At 49.8% G+C, this 20159-nt stretch overlaps 1 protein-coding gene across 3 annotated transcripts in view; it reads left to right on the top strand.

Moving 5' to 3' along the window:
- COA8 (cytochrome c oxidase assembly factor 8) overlaps positions 1–19892 on the top strand; it is a 28125-nt gene extending 8233 nt beyond the window's left edge. The window contains exons 2-6 of one of the 3 annotated variants that reach the window (XR_013967118.1): positions 4178–4375; positions 5092–5155; positions 9378–9730; positions 14892–14982; positions 19107–19492. Coding sequence is in view for 1 of the 3 variants with exons in the window: in XM_080808429.1 (XP_080664555.1) it covers positions 4178–4375; positions 5092–5155; positions 14892–14982; positions 19107–19224 (471 nt within the window). In the remaining 2 variants the exon portion in view is untranslated. Of the gene's footprint in view, positions 1–4177; positions 4376–5091; positions 5156–9377; positions 9731–14891; positions 14983–19106 lie in introns of all 3 variants that reach the window. The other 2 variants (XR_013967119.1, XM_080808429.1) reach the window with 2 other exon arrangements.
- The last annotated feature ends 267 nt before the right edge of the window (positions 19893–20159 follow it).

Consider the following 20159-nt stretch of genomic DNA (forward strand, 5'->3'; position numbering starts at 1 on the left):
GCAGCTGGAGCGGCTCAGACCAGCCCATCCCAGAATTGTCCAGGGGGCAGAAACCTGGTGCTCGTGATTGCTGGCTCACACGCAGTAAACCTCAGGAGAAGCTGGGTGCGGCTGTTTGAATACTTGAGTCCTGGTGTGGGGGGTGGGGGGGGGGGCGGAAATGCCACGCGTTCAGTGTCGCCTGGGGCCAGGGCAGAACCCAGGCCAGAATCTGCAAAGCTTACTGCTCCAGCCCTAGACACTAAGGCTTCTAGAAGGATAGCATGTGACTCTTTTTTTTTTTTTTCATGTGACTCTAACTTTGATCAGAGGCCTTGCCTCTGTGGCTGTGAGAAAGTTACGTAAGTGCTGTAAGCTGACTTGAAACGGAAAGCTGTCAGTCTCCTAGCGTCATGCTCTAGAACCCCAAAGGTGGTAACAGGAGAAGTGTTGGGGGAAGCTGCAGAGCGTGCTGAGAGGCATTGCCCAAAACGTGAGGTTAGTTGGGCAGAGCTTTTAAGGCAGAAACCGCACAGTGAGTTTTAGAACTGTATCTTTAAAAATGTTTTTCCTTATTCTTTTTCTTTTCTTTTATTTTTTTTAAGATTTTATCTATTTATTTGACAGACATCACAAGTAGGGAGGCAGAGAGAGAGGGGGAAGCAGGCTCCCCGATGAGCAGAGAGCCCGATGCAGGGCTCGATCCCAGGACCTTGGGATCATGACCTGAGCCGAAGGCAGAGGCTTAACCCACTGAGCCCCCCAGGCGCCCCTGTTTTTCTAATACACATACACTTAATGTTTGCTTGCTTCTAGAAGACATACAGGAAACAAACTTTGCCATTATGTTGATAATTTTGGAAGTTCTGTTTGGTTTCATCTGTTTTCTCATAAATTCTATTTAGGAAGATGAAACCATTCTAGGTATGTGAGCGAACGGTGTGAGCGGTGGTTCTCCACGGTGCTGGGGGTGGGGGTGGGGGGACATGCCGCTCTCCAGGCCACTTGGCATCTGGTATCAGAGAAGCAGTAGGTGCTAGAAAGGGTGGCCTGACCCCTTCTGTTCTTCCAAAAGGCCCAAGCTCAAGCTCCTGGTGAAAGATGCCCTCCCTCTCCCAGGACGGAAGGAACCTTCTTGATTAAAATAATTCTCATCTTCCTCTAGTCTCCCATGTATTTCAGTTACTTTTCCACAGTTGGTGCTTTTTGTTCAACCTGGTGTATCAGCCCAGGCCGCTGTCTGGGTCCTCATTTCCCCGGAGGGCTTGGGCACACGTGAGACTTGGGTGTCTTGTGGGGATTTGTCTTGGATCAATTTAACTCTCAGGTCCAGCTGCAGACCGCAAGCGGGGTACGGGAGGGAAGGCTAAACCTTCTGCACGGTACAAAACTATATTTAAACTGCTATATTTCCATAAATCTTCTTGAGTAACCTGGTTAAGGTGGTGTGCAGGGTGTGTTATGCGCCCTTTTGAAGAAAGGCAGTGGGGAACTGGGGTGACCAGGCGAGTGAATTTGTGATGGGATCCAGAGTGGGGAGTGTGTGCAGGCACGTGTTCAAGGAAGCAGTTAGCACTCACACCCCACTGTGAAGAGAGCCACTTGCTGCGTTTTCAGGAATTTTGCTAATAAATGGCCGTTACTGATAATTATATACTGAAATAAATTCTATTAAAAGCAAAGATAATATGTACTTAAACTCTATCACTTCTGTTTATTTTACTACATTTTAAATGTTCTCTGCTTGTGAGCTTGTTTATGACTGTTCTAGCTACACAGTAGAAACACCAAATAATAGTAGGCTGCTCGAAACTGTCTACGGTGGAGGTATTTACACCATGGAAATCCCCAAATGTGCTAAATCAGGGCTCAATTTATTACTTGGTTGATTGACTTGACCAGGGAAGTGAGGGAGAAAAGCTAGGAAGAGAGCTTGAGTTAACAGGTGTGTCCTGTCTGTTACCATTACACTGTGAGAAGCCGCAACTGAGGAAGTACTCTTCTAGCATTCAGAAACAAAGAAATTTCTCATGTAACATTGGCAAATAGGGCTTGTTTCACTTTTATCTTGTCACTTTTTTTTTTAAGATTTTATTTATTTATTTGACAGACAGATCACAAGTAGGCAGAGCAGCAGGCAGAGAGAGGAGGAAGCAGGCTCGCCGCTGAGCAGAGAGCCCGATGCGGGGCTCGATCCCAGGACCCTGAGATCATGACCCAAGCCGAAGGCAGAGGCTTAACCCACTGAGCCACCCAGGCGCCCCTTTATGAGTGTTGACAAACATGAATCTTTGCAGTTTTCGCCCCAGTAAAAGAGCGAGCCCCCCCACCCTTATCTCTAGCAACCACTGATCTGATTTTTTCTGGAATGCCGCGCGGTGCAGTCCCAGAGCACATGGTCTCCGTGCCTAGCTCTTCCAGTCTGTGTATTGTTTGCTGCCTCCTCCGTGCTCCTTCTGCTGCTGCAGGGAGGGTGCACGGGAGACACTCTGTGGAGGTAGAAGGCACGGTCAGCAGCATCTTGTTGTTTTGAATAGCTTAGAAGAGATTTCTGCGGCCACCTGGGTGGCTCCGTGGGTTAAGCCTCTGCTTCCCCCTCTCTGCCTGCCTCTCTGCCTACTTGTGATCTCTGTCAAATAAATAAATAAAATTTTTAAAAAAAGGGTTTAGAAGAGATTTCTAAATTGAGTGGTATTTTCCCCATGAGTTTTGGTTACATTGATCTTTTAATGGACACATGGAAGGCTAGTCTTTTGATTATTCAAGTGATCTTTTTATTTTAATATCAAGTTTGTTGAAGCCCGGTTTATATACAGCAATACTCCCTGCTGACAGCGGTGTGCACCACACTGCAATTCAAGGTGGAGAACGTTTTCATCAGCCCGGGAAGTTCCTTTGTAGTCAGCCCCTCCCTCCATCCCAGCACCTGTCTCCCCACAGTGTCCTATGAGTAGAATCCTGTGGTACACAATGCCTTGATGGTCTTGATGTGGCTTTTTCAGAGAACACGAAGCATCTGAGATTCACGTGTGTTGCACGTAGTTCTCCGCTGTTGAAGAGCACCCATCGCGTGGACACGCCGTACTTTGTTTTCCACTCACCAGGCTGTTTCCAGCTTGGGGCATTTAAAAATAAAGCCACTTCTCGCAGTCACAGATGGGACAGGTGTTTGTGTGAACATACGTATTTGTTCGTCTGGGATGAGTAGGTAGGAGCGGGTCGCTGTGTTGTGTGTGAAGCGTGGTTTGCATTCCCACCCTGAGTCGTGGAAGAGCTCAGGTGGCCCGCGTCTTCAGCAGCCCTGCAGCGTTGCCGGGCACTTCCGGGGCAGTCTTTGCCGTATTGAAAGATGTGTGGTGGGCGTCTGGGTGGCTCAGCGGGTTAAAGCCTCTGCCTTCGGCTCAGGTCGTGATCCCAGGGTCTTGGGATCGAGCCCCACATCAGGCTCTCTGCTCAGTGGGGAGCCTGCTTCCTCCTCTCTCCCCGCCTGCCTCTCTGCCTACTTGTGATCTCTGTCTGTCAAATGAATAAATAAAATCTTTTAAAAAAAAGATGTGTGGTGGTACCTCATCGTGGTTTGGATTGGCATTTCCCTGAGGGCAGTGATGTGCTCGCTTCGGCAGCACATATACCTGAGGGCAGTGATGCTGGCCATGCTTTATGTGCTTATTTGCTATCTATATCTCCTTTGAAGAAAATTTTATTTGGCTGATTTGCCCATTCTTAAATTGGATTGTCTGTTTTCTTGTTATTGAGTTTTGAGAAATTTTATATATTCTGGGAACAAATCCTCTTTCAGATTTGCGTGTGTTTTCTCCCAGTCTGTGGCTTGTGCTTTTGGTGGTGTAGCTAAACGGTCATTGCCTAGGGTAAGGTTGTAGACACTTTCTACTGTTTTAGAAGTTAGAGGTTGTTATAGTTTTAGAGTGACCCATTTTGAGTTAGTTTTGTATACGGTGCAAAGTAAGCCCGAGATGGTTTTTCTGCGTTCAGACTGAACTAGCCCAGAGCCGTGGTTGAGTGTGCTGTGCGCAGTGCTCATGTTAGTAGTGTTATGGTTCTCTCAACTTGGATGTCCTCTGACACATGGTCTTAAACAGAGGAAGCCAATGAGGGACTTTAATAAGTCTGGACTGTTCCTTATAAAATGCTAGGGATTCATTTAGTTTATGTTAAAATCCTGTGCATTTTGTTAAAGGTCTCAGGATTCTGCCCTCCAAGAAAATCTTGCCATGATTGGATAGGACCCCCAGATAAACATTCAAACCTTCGACCCGTTCACTTTTACGTCCCTGAAAACGAATCACCGTTGGAACAAAAGCTAAGACAATTAAGACAAGAAACACAAGAGTGGAACCAACAGTTCTGGGCAAACCAGAATTTGACATTTCGCAAGGTAAGTTTAGATCAGAGGCTGCGTGAGAAAGAACGAACAAGTGTGGCCACGTGGGGGCACTAAATCCTTGGTCTTTGCTTTTCTGTCACTTGGTCCTGCCTTCCTCTCCCCCTCTTCCCTCGCTCCCTCTCTCTCCTTTCTCTCCCCACCCTCTCTCATCCATGCAAATGTATGTGCATGTACGTATGCATATGATTTTTAAGTCAGTATTGTAACTGTACCTCAGAAATAGTGATCATTGTAAAATCACAGATTTTGAGACTTTCAAGTATTAAAAGAAGTAGCAGAGCCAGAACTAGAATATGTGTGTGTGTTTATGAAAATAGGGGTTTTTGTGATGTGATTTCATTCTGAGAATTCAGAACTCTTAACAGCATATTGTTAATGAACTGTATGAGAAAGAAGTAGAAATGCTTGAATCCAGAAGGAACATATTTAAGCTTTATATGTCCACCTGTTGGGGCAGGCTATGTCAGATGGACTATATTCATCTCACTCTGTGGATTTATAAACAAACAGAACCTCCCAAAGTTTATCAAACATCTTGTTTTCAAGTCCTGCTTCAAGCATGGGACTTTGAACCAAATTCAGATGAGTTAACCCAGGTTTGGAGATGGGTCGTTTCGCAGAAATCTCCGGAACACTTCGAGCTGCGTCCCAGCCCCGGAACGACGGCAAGATGAAGAAAGGGCATTCTGATAGTTGTCTTCTTTTAGGAAAAAGAAGAATTTATTCGCTCAAGACTAAAAGCTAAAGGCCTGGAACCGAGAGCTGGATCAGGTTTGTTCCTTTGTCCTTACTGTGCTAACGTGGTGCGTGTTTGAGGAACTGCGGAAGATAAAAAGAAAGGATGTGAGCGGCGCCTGTGTGGCGCAGCTGGTCGAGTCCGACTCTTGGTCATGATCTCGGGGCGGTGAGACCCAGCCCCTTACCGTCGGGCTCCACACTTGGTGGGTAGTCTGCTAGAGACCCTCTTCCTCCCTCTGCCCCTCCTCCGTGCCCCTCCCCCCAAAGAAAGGATGTCCGAGGAAGGAGAGAAAACCCAGGGGGTGAGTTGTCTCCTTTGGGACAGGTGCTCTGAGTATGTATGGTGGGTCTGCCCTCCTCCTGCTCCCTCTTTTCCCTTTGGGGGAGATCATCCCTCTCCTGATTTTAGGTCTTTCTGACCGATGTCTTCCCTCTGACCTTTGAACTTTTGTCCCAAGGTCCCATGGTTCTGCAGCCTTTTCTGCGGGAGAGCGCCGTTTCTCCCCTAGACCAGCTCCACTGCCTGCCTTCTGACCTCAGCTCAGGCTGGCGCCCACCAGCCCCCGGGAGTCCCAAACGTCACGGAAGTCCTCCTCAGAGCCCCCCCCCCCATTTCTCTGCGAGGGTTTCCTCTTGCACATTTCCCAGCACTCGGACCGCTTCCTGAGTTTGATACATGGCTTTTGTTCTGGCGCTTGCTAATTCTGTGACCGCGGCGGTAGCTTTCTGATGGGTTCCGTGACCTCCAGTCTTTAAATCAGGGGTCGGCAAACTTCCTGTAGAGGGCGAGATAGTAAATAGTCTCATTTTCTGGGCCGTGTGGGGTCTCCGTCTCGGCTGCTCAGCTCTGCCACTGTGTGAAAGCGGCCATGGAAAATACGTAGACTAATGAGCACGAATGTGTTCCAGAAAAACTTTATTTCCGGGAGGACGGGCGGTGGGCTGCATTTGGCCTGCCGGGTGTAGTTTATCAACTCCTGCCTCAAATTCACTCTGCAATGTAGCCAGACCATCCTTCCCCAAGGGCAAATTTGACATTTGTTGCTTAGCTTAGGTTTTTAGACTCCGCATGACTACAGAATGGCGGCTGTGCTCTGGGTCTGGATTGAAGGCCGCCGCGGCCCTGCCTGGCTACTCTCCGCACCTCGTCCCCCATGCCATGTGCTCGATGCGGCGAGAACGCTGTGCTCCTTCAGTTTCTGCCCCCTGAGCCGCCTGCTCTTTTCTGGATAGAAGATCCAGTGCTCAGAGTAACTTTGATCATTTTCTCTTGCCGTTGGTGTTAGGCCTGAATAACACTTCATACTGTTTGTTAAACAGATTTCTACTGTCAAAACATGATTCTCATGGAAAATCAGAAAACCATTGACCCTAAAAGCCATGTCTCTCATTGGGCTAAAGCACCATCCCTCTCTCCCTGCTAACCCTTAGCCTGGCCAGGATCTGTTCAGGATAGAGAGCTGGGAAAGCTGGACCGCACTGGTGGCGGGCTCTGCCGTTGGCTGTCATCAAGGTGCTGTCTTGGCGGGCTGGAGCCGGCGGGAAAGGTTGCTGGGTCCTAACAGTAAGTGTAGAGTAACGGCTCATAATTTCAGACCCCGGCTGTGCTCGGTACTACGCTAAGTCCTTTGCCCGCATCATGTGTTTTAGTTCCCACAGTGACCCAACGAAGTGGGTCCTGCTACTTTTGCCATTTTAGAGATGAGGAACCTGAGGGCAAGGTATATAACCAAAATGACACAGTAAGTGGAGGGGCCTAGATTCTGGCCTAGTGACTCGGGTTCCTGGCGCCTGTCTGACGTCACCTTGCCACAGTGGCTCTCAGCTTGCCCTGTGCTGTCCTGGCCCCGGACCGTGGTCACAGTTGCCGCAGCCCTAAGGGAGGGGCATGCCAGCCTCAGGAGTGTGCCGTCAGGATGGCCAGGGTCAGGGAGGCCGTGACATAACCACTCTCTTAACAGATGGGAGAGGTGGTTTTGAGTCTTGTTATTAATATCACAGAGTTCCTGTTGATGGCATTACCATGTACTGAAAGGCTGGGCTTAAATCAGATTTTTTAATTAACGTGGTAATGAAACAGGAAAGAATATATCAAGGAAAGGGACACGTGAGGGGAGGCACCCACTCTGTTAGCATTTCAACAGTTTCCAGGCTGTGGTGATGGTAATGTGGGGGGTAACACAGGCGTGTCGCCTCCATGGGACCAGAGTACAGGAGTATAGGGGTCCTGCAGACTGAGGGAGGAGGAAGTCTGTTTTAATTAACAATGATGGAGAATCTGCTTCTGGCCCCAAACAGTAAATTTAGATTCATGGCCCCTATAATACAAATAGATTCCAAATGTTTGAAGAAGTTAATTATTAAAAATCAGTTATTTATGGGGGCGCCTGGGTGGCTCAGTGGGCTAAAGCCTCTGCCTTCAGCTCAGGTCATGATCCCAGAGTCCTGGGATCGAGCCCCACATCGGGCTCTCTGCTCAGCAGGGAGCCTGCTTCCCCCTCTCTCTTCCTCTCTGCCTACTTGTGATCTCTCTCTCTCTCTGTCAAGTAAATAAATAAAATCTTTAAAAAAAAAAAAAAAAAAAAAAAATCAGTTATTTATGGATTAAAAGTTAAATACGGTATTCTCGATTGTAGAAAGTCTTTTTTTTTTTTTTTAAAGATTTCATTTATTTGTCTGACAGACAGAGATCACATGTAGGCAGAGAGGCAGGCAGGTCCCGGGGAGGGGAAGCAGGCTCCCTGCTGAGCGGAGAGCGCGATGTGGGGCTCAGATCCCAGGACCCTGAGATCATGATCTGAGCCGAAAGCAGAGGCTTAACCCACTGAGCCACCCAGGCGCCCTCGATTGTAGAAAGTCTTAACACAGCTGACTCTCCAGTGCCTAGAGAAGTGATGGTTCCTTAAACTTGACGGTAGAAGTAGAGTGACAGGAGAACAGGAAAACTGACATCTGTGTTAGAGAGGACTTTTTTTTTTTCTTAAGATTTTTAAGTGGGGCACTTGGGTGGCTCAGTTGGTTAAGTGTCTGCCTTCGGCTGAGGTCATGATCTCAGGGTCCTGGGATCAAGTTTCGCATCGGGCTCCCTGCTCGGTGGGGAGCCTGCTTCTCCCTGTCCCTCTCCGCCCTGCTTGTGCTCTCTCTCAAATGAATAAATAAAATCTTAAAAAAAAAAAAAAAGATTTTGTTTTTAAGCATTCTGTATACCCAGTGTGGGGCTTGAACCCACAACCCTGAGATAAGAGTCACACACTCCACTGAGTCAGCCAGGCACCCTGGGAGGACTCCTTTTTTTTTTTTTTTTTTAAAGATTATTTATTTATTTATTTGACAGAGAGAGAGAGATCACAAGCAGGCAGAGAGGCAGGCAGAGAGAGAGGAGGAAGCAGGCTCCCCGCTGAGCAGAGAGCCCGATGCGGGGCTTGATCCCAGGATTCTGGGATCATGACCTGAGCCAAAGGCAGAGGCTTTAACCCACTGAGCCACCCAGGCGCCCCAGGGAAGACTCCTTTTGATCTGTCAGTAAAGGAGTGTGCTGAGGGGATACAGGTGGCTCAGGCATGGCCTGCCCTCAGTTGCTAGAGCCATAAACAGCTCTCCACCCCAGGCCTCAGCCTTCTCTTGCCGTGAATGGACTTTCTCCATTTCTCAGTATACCTCCCTAGTTCAAGGGCAGGGCATAGCCACTAGAGGCTCTCCCCTGGTGGGACCTCAGGGCCCTGGGCCATGAGGCGAGGCCCAGGCTTGGGGCTGTGTTGAGTGAGCGGGGCTGCTGCTGTGGAAACGGGGCCTGGAGGCAGCACCAGGCCCGTGTAAACCAGGGGCTGCACAGAGGGTCTGCGTCCAGGGAACAAGTGACGCATGAACCAGCTGGTAGAGCAGAGATGGGGGAAGTCTTGGTGAAGAGCGTGAACCCGTTTGTAGAAATGACTGCGTGCGTGCGGGTGAGGGGTGTGGCCGCAGACGACGGTGCGTGCGTGACCAGCTCCCCGGCGCTGGCTCGTGCTCGCGGGACTGCAGGTGTCTTCCGGGAGCTCACTCGCTGCTGCTGGGGGGATGGCACAGCACAGCGCCCGCGGGCGGTCAGCGGCAGGTCTCCAGCCCTCTTCCCGGAAGGACGTGACTGCAGGCTCCAGCTGTATGCCAAGAAGCAGGAGGATTTGGGTCACAGAACATCTAAGAACGCATCCTAGAGGAAGACGAGAAGAGTCAGCCGTCTGTTCTTGCAGCATTACCTTCTTTTTTTCTTTTAAAGGAGCTAGCGGGACTCGAACTCAAACCCCGAGATCAAGACCTGAGCTGAGATCACTGAGATCAGGAGTTGGATGCTCAACCCACGGAGCCGCCCAGGCACCCCCACAGCATTAGCTTTAATTGCAGGGAAAAAAAAAAAGGGGCTGGGCAGAGTGTCTAAATTCCAGTACTCAGAGGTTAGAGTAGTGGCCCTTCCGCCTGGTGGATGTTCGCTGGAATATTCAGCAGTGGAGAAGATTACTGAATTTCCAGTGCAAGAAGCGGAACACCCCGATTTCAGCTCTACCTGTCCCCGTGTTGTAGAGCAGCCGTGCACTGGGGGGATTCTTGCCTCTAATTTCTTCTGTTGCAAAAGTAAGTTTTCTTTCTTTTTTTTTTTTAAAGATTTTATTTATTTATTTGACACAGAGGGAGATCACAGGTAGGCAGAGAGGCAGGCAGAGAGAGAGAGAGAGGGGAGGAAGCAGGCTCCCCGCTGAGCAGAGAGCCCGATGCGGGGCTCCATCCCAGGACCCTGGGATCATGACCTGAGCCGAAGGCAGAGGCTTAACCCACTGAGCCACCCAGGCGCCCCACGAAAGTAAGTTTTCATGCAATGGGGGAAAGTGTGCCGTCGAGGAGGGTTTACTTTGAGCTGGCTGGTGTTTGTGAGCCCCCCACTGGGTTTGCAGCAAACGTGGGATGAGGGGGCTTGGCTGCCTCCCGTCCTGTGCTGCCTTTCCTTAGAGCTCAGCAGCACGTTGCAGTGTTGGTGGGCACGGAATCGGAATTACTTAGTGGACGTATCTGGTGCTTCTGCTTTATGCTGCGCTCTGGCTTTGGGGGGTGTGGGCAGGACACCCCCCCAGACCAGCAGCTGAAGACGGTGCCTGACCTGTCCTTAGGACCCTGGGGCTCCTGCTGTCTGACCCGCGGTGGTGACAAGTGAGCACGGCGTGCCAGGCCCCGTCCCATCCCGCACACTGGCCGTGCCAGGCCCCGTCCCATCCACACTGGCCGCGGCTCAGCTTGCCTCAGAGCAGCCCTGTGACGCGCGCTGCCGCGGGGCCTGCTCTAGACCGGAGAGGGGTTACGGTCCCGAGCCATCCGCCGGCGAGGGCCAGAGCTCGTTGCAGCGGGGCCGCTGCTGGGGGCGCATCTGTGTTCGTGGTGTGCTGCTGCGAGGTCACAGAGAGGCGTGCTGGGAAGCCGAGCCGAGGGTGCACGCGTGCCTCTCCCTCCAAGACTCGCTGTCCGGAAGACGCTAGTGCTCTCGCGCTGCTGCCTGAGTCCGGGGCTCCGTTCCTTGGCCCCGTCACCACACTCAGACCCTCCCCACCCTCCTCACTCGCTCTGCTCAGTCACATCTGTGCCTCTCCAGACCCTTCCTTTCCTCCGTGCTGGTGCATGGGCTGTGACCCGTCTCCTCCCTTCTCTACCCCGTGGGCTCGTGTTTATCCCGTAAGACCCGGCTTAATGTCACTTTCCTGGGACCTCCGGCTCCCTCCTCTCCTCCGGCAGCCGGCGGTTCTCTTTCTTGTCCGTTATCATCTGTCCATTCGTTGCTTCACGGTGTTGACCCAGTAGTCTCCCTGCGCCAAGCCAGGCACCAGGACCGCGTAACGGAGGAGGCAGGGCCGCGGCCCTGCTCGCGTGGGCTGGGAGTGTGGCCCACAGACGGGCAGCCCGGCGGGCGCCTGCTGCACTCCTAGAGCATGAAGAACGGGGTGGGGGGGAGTTGGGCCTCGGACAGGGCCTCAGAGATGGCAGCGAGGGGAGACGTGGCGGCTCCCGCAGATGAAGGTGTTGAGGAGCCGCAGGAGGCTGGGTCAGAGGAGTGAGGACGCGTGCGACTCGCTGCCGTTCGCTCGGTTGAGGTTGAGAAGGCGCGTGTGCGCGTCCTCTCTGAGGGGACAGACGCGTGCTTGTGCCGCGCCATCTGCATGTGGGCGCCTGTTGTATGTGTAAGAGGTCGGCCACGATCCCTCCTGCTTCCATGGAAATGTGCCCTTGGGTCGCCTTCCCAGCCTGTCTCCCCGAGATCCCAGTAGGGTTGGAGCATGTACCTCATCTTGCCGCGGGCAAGCACGGCCTCCCCCTGGAGACAGCATCGGCAAGGGCGAGCCTGCTAGAGCTGGGCCCGGAGCGTGAACGTGGGCCTCCCTGCGCCTGCGGGAACCCCTGGGGCGGATCCGGCTCCTGTGCAGACCGGGGGGCCTGTCTGGGGCTCAGGGCTCAGCCAGGGGGCCTTGCCTCTGGGCCATCGCTCCCTGTTCTGACACCGGCCTGTGGGCTGCCCTCTGCCCCTGGTGGCAGGCTGATTCCTGTCCTCTGTGGCCTTTTTACATCTGGTGGGGTGCCCTGAGGGTGGGCGCCATGGTTGATACCTCCCCCCCACACAGCCCCATGGGGGTGGCCTGGTCAGTCCTTGGGTGTCACCAGTGCCCACCAGCACCTGCCGCATCACCGGGTTCAGTGTGCTCACGGGCTCAGAGATGGCTCCGTGAGGCCGGGACCTGCCCCAGGCCAGGGTGCGTTCAGAGCAAGGTAGCCTTCCGTCTCCCTCTCACGGGTGCTCGCCTCCCTTGTCGGAAGCTTCAGAAGGCGCTGGAGTAGACACAGTGAGGGGGATCCCACGGGACATGCCCTGGCGGGTGCCCACCTCGCTCGGTTAGTCCTGAGGCCATTGAGCTGCACTGGCCTGTCCCGTCGGCTGAGAGGAGGAGGCTGTTTGCTCCCTGAGCCTTTTTCCTTTTCTGAGATAGAATTCACATGCCTTAAAATTCAGATTTAAAAAAAAAATTTATTTGAGAGAGAGCACAAGCAGGGGGAGCAGCAGGCAGAGGGAGAAGCAGGGACCCCGATGTGGCCTTGATCCCAGGACCCTGAGATCATGACCTGAGCCAAAGGCAGACGCTTCACAACTAAGCCACCCAGGCACCCCTAAAATTCACATTTTCTTTACAATTAGTAGTAGTCAGCATTCACAAGGTTGTGCGACCATCACCATATTTCATTCCAGAACATTTTCATCCCCCACGAGAAACCCCATTCCCACTGTCCGTCACTCCCGTCTCTCTTCCTCCCACCAGGTCCCAACGGCCACTTACCTACTTTCTGTCCTTATGGACTTGCCTGTTCTGGACCTTTCCAGATAAATGGAAACATACAATATGTGGTCCTTTGTGTCTGCTTTCGCTCGTTCGTTCTTTCTTTCTTTCTTTCTAAGATTGTGTTTATTTATTTGAAAGAGGGAGAGTGCGTGTGAATAACAGGGCAGCGGGGGGAGCAGAGGGAAGGGGACATGCAGACTCCGTGCTGAGCACAGGGCCTGCTGTGGGGCTCGATCCCATGATCTTAAGATCATGACTTGAACCAAAACCAAGAGTCGGACATTTAGCCAGCTTAGCCACCCAGGCGCCTGTGTGTCCGCCTTCTTTCACTTAAGCGCACGTTTTCCGGTTCTGTCCATGTTGTAGCATGGACCAGGATTTCAAAGATTTTTTACGGCTGAATAATATTCTGTGGTATGGATAGACCACATTTTGTTTATCCATCAGTTGATGGACATTTGGGTTGTTTCTGCTTTTTTGGCTTTTATGAAGACTGCTGCTGTGAGCGACTGTGTGTCATACCTACAAGCCGAGTCGCTGGGTCATGTGGTAACTCTGTGTTTGCCTTTTTGAGGAACCGCCAGGCTACTTGCCATAGTGGCTGCCCTGTATTACGTTCCCCCCCGGCAGTATATGAGGGTTCCGGATTCCCCATGTCCTCCCCAACACGTCTTACTACTGTCTGTTTAACCATCCTAAATTACAGTCTATGATTATAGCTGTCCTGGTGGGCGTGGATGGTATCTTATTGTCTTTATTATTTGAATTTCCCCGATGACTAGCGATACCAAGTCTCTTTTGTGCTTTTTGGAGAAATATCTATTCAGGTAATTTGCCCATTTTTAAAGTGGGTTATTCTTTTTTGTTGTTGTTGTGATGGGTTTTTTTGTTTTTTAAAGAATTTTTTTTAAAAGATCTTATTTATTTATTTGACAGAGAGATAGATCACAAGTAGGCAGAGAGACAGGCAGAGAGAGAGGGAGAAGCAGTCTCGGAGCCCAATACGGGGCTCAATCCCAGGACCTTGAGATCATGACTGGAGCTGGAGGCAGAGATTTAACCCACTAAGCCACGCAGGTGCTCCAAGAATTTTTATTTATTTATTTGACATAGAGAGAGACAGCACGCGCACAAGCAGGTGGAGTAGCAGGTAGAGGGAAAGGGAGAAGCGGGCTCCCCACTGAGCAGAGAGCCCAATGCGGGGCTCGATCCCAGGACCCTGGGATCATGACCCAAGCTGAAGGCAGAGACTTAACTGACTGAGCCAGTCTCTGTGATCTCTGTCTGTCAAATAAATAAATTTTAAAAAATGACCGTGTGGTGCTGACACAAGGACAGGCCTCAGAGTCCAGAAATAACCACAAACATTCACGAGCAACTGATTTTCAGCGAAGGTAACAAAACAGTTCAGTGCAGCGGGTGGTTGTGTGTGGAGCAGCCTCTTCAACAAATGGTTCTGGAATACTTGAAGGCCACATACAAAAATATAAAGTTGATTCCCTACCTCACACCATATACAAACACAACCTCAAAATGGGTCAAAGACCTAAAAGTGAAAGATAAAACTAAAAATCTCTTAGAAGAAAACAGGGACAAATTTTCATCTCCTTGATTTAGTCAGTACATTTTATTTTATTTTTTAAAAGATTTTACTTATTTCTTTGTTTGAGAGAGAGAGAGATCACAAGTAGGCAGAGAGGCAGAGGGAGAGGAGGAAGCAGGCTCCCTGCTAAGCACAGAGCCCGATGTGGCGCTCAATCCCAGGACCCCAGGATCATGACCTGAGCTGAAGGCAGAGGCTTAACCCACTGAGCCACCCAGGCGCCCCGCTTCCTTGCATTTTTACATGAATTTTAGGATCTGGTTGTCAGTTTTTGCCAAAATCCAGCTGGGATTCGAGAGGGATTGTATTGAACCTGTGTGTCAGGTTCATCTCAGCGGTGTGAAGTCTTTAAAACCGTGAACATTGGAATGTCTTTCCATTTATTTGTGTCTTCTTTAATTTCTTTTAGCTGTGTTTTGTAGTTTTCAGTGTGTAAGTCTTACACTTCCTCTCAAATTTATTCCTGGGTCCTTTATTATTTTTGATGCTATTATAAATGGAATAGTTTTCTTATATATATATATATATATATATATGTATATGTATATATGTTTCAATTAAGTAAACTGTGCCCAGCATGGGGTTCAGACTCATGACCCCCAGATCAAGAGTTGGCTGCTTCACTGAGTCAGCCAGGCACCCCTGGAATTGCTTTCTTAATTTCATTTTTGGCTTGTTTATTGCTGGTGTGTAAAAAATACAGTTGATGTATGTATTTTGATCTTATATCCTGTAACCTTGCTGACCTCTGTTAGATCAATAGTAGTTTGTGGGTCACTCCCCATTAAATCTTAATGTTTAAATTGAAATTAATTTTCAGGCCAAAAAGCAACATTAGATGCAGAAGAAATGGCTGACTTCTACAAGGAATTTTTAAGTAAAAATTTTCTGAAGCACATGTATTATAACAGGTAAGTATTTTTTTCTTAAAATCTGAATATTATATCTGTATAGGGTAGGATTATTTTCTTATTTGTATTTAGTGACATTTATGTTTATATTAAAGATAGATGTTGCCATAAATTTAGTTTTTACACTTTTTTTTTCTTAATTTTATTTATTTATTTGGCAGACAGAGATCACAAGTAGGCAGAGAAGCAGGCAGATGCGGGGCTCGATCCCAGGACCCTGGGATCATGACCTGAGCAGAAGGCAGAGGCTTTAACTCACTGAGCCACCCAGGTGGCCCAGTTTTTACACTTTTAAATAAAATTGATAGCTTAAAGATACTCGTGTGGCAACCCTATGACAGTCTATACCCCTTGTGCTTGGACAGTGCTTTCCACTAAAGGGAACCTGAGCTCCTTGGAGAAGCTGGTCTGAGGTGGGAACAGCACAGGATGAGTTGAGACACCTTGTGTGTCCCAGCGTGGAGGCTTAGAGACCAGCAGGGTTACAGGAGAGCAGCACAGGAGCCAACTGGAGGGGCTCCCGTAGGCCAGGGTTAAAGCCACTTCAGCTGCATAAAGGAAATGACCACTGTGGATTAGAATATACATCCAATATACAAACATCTTTGCAGTCATAACAATATTGTAAAGCTCAGTCACCTCTGGGTATAGCTAGGCAGCCAGCTGTATTCTTTGGATTCTAAAAATTCATAAATGGGGCGCGTGGGTGGCTCAGTGGGTTAAGCCTCTGCCTTCGGCTCAGGTCATGATCCCGGGGTCCTGGGATCGAGCCCCGCATCGGGCTCTCTGCTCGGCAGGCAGCCTGCCACCCCCCACCCCCGCCGCCTCTCTGCCATACTTGTGATCTCTCTCTCTGTCAAATAAATAAATAAAATCTTTAAAAAATAAATAAATAAAAATTCATATATAAAAGAATCCAAAGAAAACATACCTTTCCTAGATCATCTGTATTTCTGGGTAACCCCATGAAGGAGCATTTTTCTTTTTCTTTTTTTTTTTTTTTTAAAGATTTTATTTATTCATTTGACAGACAGATCACAAGTAGGCAGAGAGGCAGGCAGAGAGAAGGGAGGAAGCAGGCTCCCTGCCGAGCAGAGAGCCCGATGTGGGGCTTGATCCCAGGACGCTGGGATCACAACCCGAGCCGAAGGCAGAGGCTTTAACCCACTGAGCCACCCAGGCGCCCCGGAGCATTTTTCTTTGTAGAAGGATGACAGCTAATGCAGAAGGAGTGGTGGAATTAGAAAGTTAACATTTTCCAGGGGTGCCTGGGTGGCTCAGTCATTAAGATCTGCCTTCGGCTCAGGTCATGATCCCAGGGTCTTGGAATTGAGCCCCACATCAGGCTCCCTGTTGAGCACGAAGCCTGCTTCTCCCTCTTTCTCCCCAACTGCTTGTGTTCCCTCTCTCACTGTCTCTCTCTGTAAAGTAAATAAAATCTTTAAAAACATTTTTAAAAAAATTTTTTTAAGATTTTATTCATTAATTTGACAGACAGAGATCACAAGTAGGCAGAGCAGCAGGCAGAGAGAGGGGGAAGCAGGCTCCCCGCTGAGCAGAGAGCCCGATGCGGGGCTCGATCCCAGGACTCTGAGATCATGACCTGAGCTGAAGGCAGAGGTTTAACTCACTGAGCCACCCAGGCACCCCCATTTTTTAAATTTTTAAAAAATTTTTTGAATTTTTTAAAATTTAAAATTAATTTTTTTTAATTTTAAAATCTTTTAAAACAAATTAACATTTTCCCAGTGAAATAATGGATCTGGGTCACAGTCACTCACAGCTGCTGTAACCATCGGGTAGGAAAGCTGGTGGGGCTTTATAACACGGGGTCAGGGTGACAGCTCCTGAACCCTGGCACGTCTTCTCGTCGTACACAGTGGGGCATCTGCCACTGCGCCTCTGTGAGGTGCAGGAGGAAGTGGGGGTACCACCTGTGACATGTCCTTACGAAAAAAATGGAGAGGACTCTAGGCAGACCTCCAGACTTAATACCAGTTCACAGGAAAAAAGTAAAGGGTGTATGGGGTTGGGGGTGAGGGGTTCGTAGAAGATCGTGTTTAAAATGATAGCCTGAAGATACAGTTGCAAAATGTTGGAAATTCTGGAAGAACAAATGATCTAGTTTCAACAGATAACTAGTATTTTATTTATTTTTTTATGAAGTTTTTTTTATTTGAGAGAGAGAGAACACAAGCAGGTGGAGGGAGAGGGAGAAGCAGACTCCCTGCAGAGCAAGGAGCCCAATGTAGGACTTGATCCCAGGATACTAGGATCATGACCTGAGCCGAAGACAGACATGTAACTAGAATTTTAAACAGGAGGGGGATCTACTTCAGGTTAAAAGAGGCTTCGTGCAGTGTACAGTCCTTCTTTGGGTCCTGATGCAAACAAACCACTATAGAAGATACTCCATTAGAGGAAATTGAACAGTGGCTGTATATTAGTCTGTACTGATACATTATTGTTCATTTGATCAGATGCAGTGGTAGTATTGTGGTTACATGTTTTTAAAAAGTGTGTGTGTTTTTTTAAAGAGAATCTTTTTTAAAAAATTTTATTTATTTATTTGACAGATAGAGATCATAAGTAGGCAGAGAGGCAGGCAGAGAGAAAGGAGGAAGCAGGCTCCCCGCTGAGCAGAGAGCCCGAGGCGGGGCTCGATCCCAGGACCCTAAGATCATGACCCGAGCCGAAGGCAGAGGCTTTAACCCATTGAGCCACCCAGGCGCCCCTAAAAAGTGTTTTAATGATACATAATATGTATTTTCAGATGAAATGATAGGCTATGATGTTTGAGATTTGCTTTAAAAGGTAATAGTGGCGGTGTCAGGATGGGCAGGGGCGGTAAAATCTAGAGAAGGGTGGTAGTGGTTGAGGCCGGGCAAGCCCACGGGACCAACACGCGGGCGGTGAGATCAGTCTCTCAGCATGTGCATAGTGGGGCTAGTGCAGTCATGTTACCCTGAGCTCGCCAAGTTACTCAGTCGAGCCAGTATTGGTTCTGTTTCTCTGGACCTTTGATTTCTGATGTGGCCCCGTAGCGTGTTTGCGGCACGCCTCGTCTCCGGTGAGCTGGGTGCGCTCCGTGTGGGGTTCAGAGCAGAGAGGACCAGCCTTACCCGAGGGCGGGTAGCCGAGGAGCCTCAGCATCCCCTCCTGTGCTCTCGCCGGCTCCTGCCCCTGCCTTCCCTATGGAAACGGGAAGAGTTGAGTTTCCCTGCACTTGTCAGAGCATTGGTGGGGTGGACCTGGCTCTTCCTTAGTGACGTAAGAACTGTCATCTCGAAGCCTTTCTTGTTCATTTAGGGCACTGCTTCCCATTCACATCACTGAAGGGGACAGACGCATAAGGTCGTTCTGAGGAGAGGGGCTTTCTATCCAGCCAGGGCAAAGGCTCCAGAAAACAAGTGCTTTTACCTCTTGCCATTGCTTCTTTGGAGCCCTTGGTCCGTCTCCTTCTGTGCTGAGACCCAGTAAACTCTCGGAGTCTGGTCTGAAATAAAAGTCCCACGTGCCCTCGCTAGCTCATTTGACTGAAAAGCACTGGTACTTATTGGCATTTCAGCTTCCAGGGGCCTTAGCATCAGAAGAGTCTGGAGGGGCGCCTGGGGGGCTCCCTGGGTTAAGCCTCTGCCTTCGGCTCAGGTCATGATCCCGGGGTCCTGGGATGGAGCCCCGCATCGGGCTCTCTGCTTGGCAGGGAGCCTGCTTCTCCCTCTCCCACTCCCCCTGCTTGTGTTCCCTCTCTCGCTGTCTCTCTGTCAAATACACAAATAAAATCTGGACGCCCCAGGCTTCTCTCTTGGAGTCTTTTAGCAAAAACTAGAGGACTGCAGCAGAATGGGAAAAGGTGGGGGTTGGGGCACACGGGGCATTCACTTTGTTGAGCCTTATTCTTGGTCTTATTCAATCCCAGTGGGGGAAGGAAGGCTCTTATGGCCCATTTAGTGTTAATGAGGGCAGAAAAGGGAAGAGACACCGGGGAGAGGTGGAGGGTAGTCGGGGAGAGGTGGAGGGTAGTCGGAAGGACTTGCCTGGGGGCTGGGAACTCCCCTCAGAGGTCTGGGCGCTAGTCCTCAGTTCCTGGGGGGATGTCACATGTGTCTCCTGTTTCTCTGTAGAGACTGGTACAAGCGTAATTTTGCCATCACCTTCTGCATGGGAAAAGTGGCCCTGGAGAGGGTTTGGAACAAGCTTAGGCCAAAACCAAAGAAGACAGCACCTAGGAGCCCACCCTGACCCGCCCACCCTGACCCACCTACCGCCGGTGTCCGAGTTTCCTGGAGAAGCGGCTGCTTTGGGAATCCATTCCACAAGGGCTCTAGAAACCTGTAAGTGAGCTGAGTCCCACGCCTGCTTTATAGGGGCCCCTTGGCTTCTGTCAGCACAGGGTGGACTGATAGAACAGGGGGCCTGGTGAGCCACGGGCTGTGTGACTGTCCTGACTGTGGTTTCCAAGCCGGCCCTGGGTCACGGACATGATGTTAAATAAAACCCAAGCACCGTGTACCCGTGTTCTGTGTTTTTTAATTTATCAGTTTGAAGTAGAACAGTATAAAAATAGTAGTGCATGCTGACCTGCATGTTCGACTCCACTGATGGGAATGATTTGGAAGCTGGCCGCTGAGTGCACCAGGAGCTGGCTGCAGTCATACGCAGTGTGCTGTCCTGGGCCCAGCGGGCTGTGAGTCCTGGACACCGCGGTCCGTGCCCTAGTGAACCGTAGCTGTCTGGGGACGCTCGCACCTGTGGACGTGGAAGCAAGTGCGGCTCCTCTGTCAGAGAGACCTCAGGTGACGGTAGAGGCCCCTTGGAGCACTTTCATCCATTTACTCTAGTGAGGTAGAGCCTCAGTTTCCACAGCTTCACTGAACAGCTTGCTACTGGATCATGTCCCTCTGGTTTTCAAATAAAAAAAAAAATTGGGGGGCGGTGCCTGGGTGGCTCAGTCGGTTAAGCAACTGCTTTCAACTCAAGTTTTGATCCTGGAGTCCCAGGATCGAGTCCCGCGTCGAGTCTGCTTCCCCCTCTGACCCTCCCCCATCTCATGTGCACATGCTCTCTCCTCTCTCTCATTCTGTTCCCCTTAAATACATGATTTTAAAAATCTTAAAAAAATTTTTTAAATTTTATTTATTTATTAGACACAGAGAGAGAGATCACAAGTAGGCTGA

The sequence above is a fragment of the Martes martes genome (assembly GCF_963455335.1).
Source record: "Martes martes genome assembly, chromosome: 7".
Classification (NCBI taxonomy): Eukaryota; Metazoa; Chordata; class Mammalia; order Carnivora; family Mustelidae; genus Martes; species Martes martes.